Source organism: Octodon degus, unplaced genomic scaffold, assembly GCF_000260255.1.
Source record: "Octodon degus isolate 3935 unplaced genomic scaffold, OctDeg1.0 scaffold00048, whole genome shotgun sequence".
NCBI classification, from domain to species: domain Eukaryota; kingdom Metazoa; phylum Chordata; class Mammalia; order Rodentia; family Octodontidae; genus Octodon; species Octodon degus.
Window position 1 is genome coordinate 9379408 of NW_004524624.1, and position 3990 is coordinate 9383397.

The 3990-nt window shown below is 48.5% G+C and overlaps 1 protein-coding gene across 5 annotated transcripts in view; it reads right to left on the reverse strand.

Moving 5' to 3' along the window:
• Window positions 1-3990, reverse strand: part of Cgn (cingulin) — a 29258-nt gene that overhangs the window by 9687 nt on the left and 15581 nt on the right. For all 5 annotated transcript variants that reach the window (XM_004632355.2, XM_023716474.1, XM_023716471.1 and 2 more), the window contains 3 exons: window positions 2100-2309; window positions 1593-1799; window positions 700-957 (listed from right to left, as the gene is read on the reverse strand). In XM_004632355.2, the coding sequence (XP_004632412.1) occupies window positions 700-957; window positions 1593-1799; window positions 2100-2309 (675 nt within the window). The remainder of the gene's footprint in view (window positions 1-699; window positions 958-1592; window positions 1800-2099; window positions 2310-3990) is intronic.

A 3990-nucleotide genomic window follows, 5' to 3' on the forward strand; every position in this document is an offset into this window, starting at 1 on the left:
TATGAGAAACTACTTTGGCAGTAACAATACACAATGTACTAACCATTGTTACTCTCCTAAAATCTTGTTTTGAGATTTTGTATCATTGTTTTTATTTTTTTTCTTTAAAATAAAAATAACTGATGTCAAAAAATAAAACAGAAAAAACCAAAAATAAATAAATAAATTGAACTAGGAAAAAAAAAAAAAAGAAGTGACAAATGATGAAACGTACACTTTAGAATTGATGGAATATATTAAGTGAGCGGTCTTGGTAAAGTAAGATACAAGGAGAGGCTTCCCAACAAAAGAGCTATGTGTTTTCTTGTCTCCCTTTCTCCTTTCCCTCTTCCCAACTTAAAGCGTGAGGGCTGGGCATGTCGCCAGTGGCAAAGCACTTGCCTAACATGTGCGAGTCCCTGGGTATAATCCCTGTAACACAGTCACACATAGGGGATTTATGTTTAAGTCTTACAGACTTCTAAAGCAGAATGCCAGTACATATTCTCTAAGAATGAAACTGTAAAGGAATGGGTGTGGAGACAAGAGCAAAATCACAGACAGGAGGAAAGAAGGCCAGCACTTTGGGAAGAGTGGGCCCTGCTCCTCCCAACTATGTATCTGAGGAGAGCAGCAGGTGGTAATGCACCCCGCACCTGCCCCCAGAAGCTTCTGAGCGAGCTGGCCCTCTTTCTAAGGGCCTCGGACCTCCGTGCCCACCTCCTTGTTGAGTCGGTCCACAGTCCTGTCCAGCAAACGTTTCTGCTCCTCCAGCTCCGCCTTGCTCCGCCGTAGCACCTCCCGCTGCTTCCCTTCCTCCTCAAGGGCCCGGTTCAGAGCCTGTTGCTCCTGCCCCAGGCGTGCCAGGCCCCGCTGGGCCTCGTCCAGCCTGACCTCCAGGGCCCGCTTGGCTGCTGCCAGGCTCCCCTCCTCCTCCTGTGCTGCATTCAGGGCCTCCTCAAGTCGCTGTTTCTCTGCCTGGGAGAACAGAGAGTGGGGGGTTGGGCTGGCAAGAGGCTCAAGAGTCATTCTGAAGTATGTAGATAACAGGGAGGAAAAACAGGTATTTATGAAAAAAAGTGCAATGAAACCAGGCTCAGAGGAAGCAGCAAAGAGATCAAGACACAGCTGGTGAGATAGCTCAGCAGACTAAGTGCCTGCCTAGGCAAACATAGGGACCAGGGTTCGATTCCCTGCATCACATGCCATGCCGGCCCCGCCTCTAGGCGTGCTGAGCTGGCCACTGAAACCTGACGTTGTGGCGCATGCCTGTAATCCCGGTACTGGGGAGGCTGAAAACAAGAGGATCGCTATCAGAGCTATGTAGTAAGACTCTGTACCAAACACATTAAGGGAAAAAAAAAAAAAAAAAGACCAAGACACAGAGACCAAGCAAAAAGAGATAGAAGACAATACCAGTGCAAAGTCTGAAATATTCACAACAAAGCATAACCCAGGGAATAAATGTAGGGTTAACAGAGGACTTGGGAAGGCAAAACAGAAGCACACCACTGAACACAAAACCTGGCCGAGTATTTTGCAAGGGAGGATTTGGCTGGGGATGGAGGGCAGTGAAGGCCAGAGCAAGTGGTGCTGAGGGCAGAAGCACTGACCTCCAGCCGCTGCACCTTGTCCCGAAGTCGTGCCTCCACCGCTTCCCCGCCCTCCGCCAGCCCTCGGGCCTCCTTCAGCTGCTGCTCCAGACCCAGGATGCGTCGGCGGAAGTCGTCATTTTCCTCCTGGGTCTCCCGAAGTGTGGTTTCCACTGCTGCCCGGCGCTGCCCCAGCACCGAGGCCTCCTTCTCTGCTGCCAGCTTGGCCTGCGGGCAGTGCGAAGCAGCGGCTCAGACCTCACAGCCTAGGCCACTGAGCACACACATACACGCACCCCAGAGGGCCAGCCGTCTGAGAGCCCATCCAGGGACCAACAGAGGTGGGAGGAGAGGGAGCCCCAGATGAGAGTCCCAGCCCTACAACCTGCTGGTAAATCTTACAGCTGCCACACACAGGACCAAGAGCTGCTGGTACATACCCATCACAGGGAACCTTCCATGCCCTCTGGCTCCTCAGCCCTGACCCCTCGGCCTCCACCTTGTAAGCCCTAGGCCCACTCCCCTTGCCTTGGCGGCCTCTTCACAATCTAGTTTCAGCTGCTGGAGAGTTTTTTGTAGCTGGAGGTTCTGCTGTTCCAGCTCCAGGCCTCGATCAGCTTCCACCCTCAGGGCTACCAGCTGCTTCTCCAACTCCCGGTCCCGGTGTCGCCCAGCCGCCTCCTGGCTCTTCCGCTCCGCCTGCAGATCCTTGAGCTCCTCCTGTGTGCGTTGCAGTTCCTAGGAGGAAAGGGGAATGGTAAAGGGTCTCGAGGTTTAATTCTCAAAGCGTCTTGCGCTCACAGGTGGGACTTGGGGGAGATGATGACCACTGTGACACGTACTCAACAGCGCATTAGCCAACCGAGGAGTTTAGAGCTGAATGTGGTTGAGCTGAAGCCTGCTTGGAGGAGGCGAGTCACTGGGGATGTGACTCTCTCCTTCCTCCCTCGACCCCTCTCTGCTTCCCACAGCCAGGCCAGGAGCTGTTTCTCTTCTCTGTGCCCCTCTACCAGGCCATCCTGCCTTGAAGCCAAGTAACTATGAACTGCAACCTCTCACACTGAGCCAAAATAAACATTTCCTCCTTACAGTTGGGGGTGTTGGGTATCTGAGCCACAAGAAAGTAACTAAGACAAGGCAACACACAGAGCCAGATGGCAGTGCCATAAGGTGCAGGGAAAGTAAGATCATGTGGCCACTTTGAAAACCAAGCTCTTTCTAAAAAAGCTGAACATAAAACTTAAAATATGACCCAGCAAGTCCACTCCAGAGCTGAAAATACATAGTTCACATAAAATTTGTACGTGAATGCTCACAGCAGCATTATTCATTCATCAGGCCAAACTGAGAAAAGAACCAAATGTCCATCAGTTGATGAATGGGCAAAATATAGTCCAGTACAGCCAAGAGTGGAGTGTTATTCATCCCAAAATGGGAGAAGATACTTTCTCTGACATGGTTGAAATTTTTAGATAGTGGTTATGGTTTCACAACTTTGTGAATAAACTTAAAAGTACTATATGCTTTATAAAAGAAGAACTGTCAGGCATGATGGTGTACGCCTATAATCCCAGCACTTGGGAAGCTGAGGCAGAAGGACCGTTGTAAATTTGAAGCCAATCTGGGCTATATAGTAAGTTCAAGGCCAGCCTGAATTACATAGCAAGATTCTGTCCCAAAATAAATAAGTAAAAAAATAAATAAGTGCAGGAATTTTATGGTATGTGAAATATAATCTCATTAAAATAAATGATGCAGGCCAGGCTTGGAGGGGCATGGTTGTAGTCCCAGAACTCAGGAAGCTAATGCAAGAGGATTGCCATGAGTTCAAGACCAGCCTGAGCTATACCGTGAGTTCAAGGCCAGCCTGAACTACATAGTGAGACCCTGCCTCAAAAATAAATAAAATAAAATGATGGAGAGAAATAGATGAGCATATGGATTAAACAAAACATTTAAAAAATTGAAAACCAAAAACATGATACAATGAATAATGATATATCTCTAATCTATCTTCTTTCTTTCTTTTTTCTCTTTTTGAGGCAAAGTCTTATTATGCAATTCAGGTTGGCCTTGAGCTCACTGTCTCCAATTCTCAATGATCCTCCTGCCTCAGGTTCCTGAATGCTGGGATTTTGCATGTGTCTAATTTCTTTTAAAGAGAAAATTAAATATGAATTCTGATTCTAATTCTTTAGTTAATACTCTGGAAGGCCAGCTAAATAACTCAGTGGATTAAAGCAAATGCAAGCAGGCACAGGGGCTGGGGGTTCAATCCCTGGGCCTGCTGTGCTGGTCCCGTCCCCGCGGTGTGCTGAGACAGCAATTGAGACTGGGCATGGTGGTGTGACCCTGTAATCCCAGCTCTTGGGAGGCTGTAAACAGGCAGATCACTACATGTCTGATCTAGTAGTGAGAC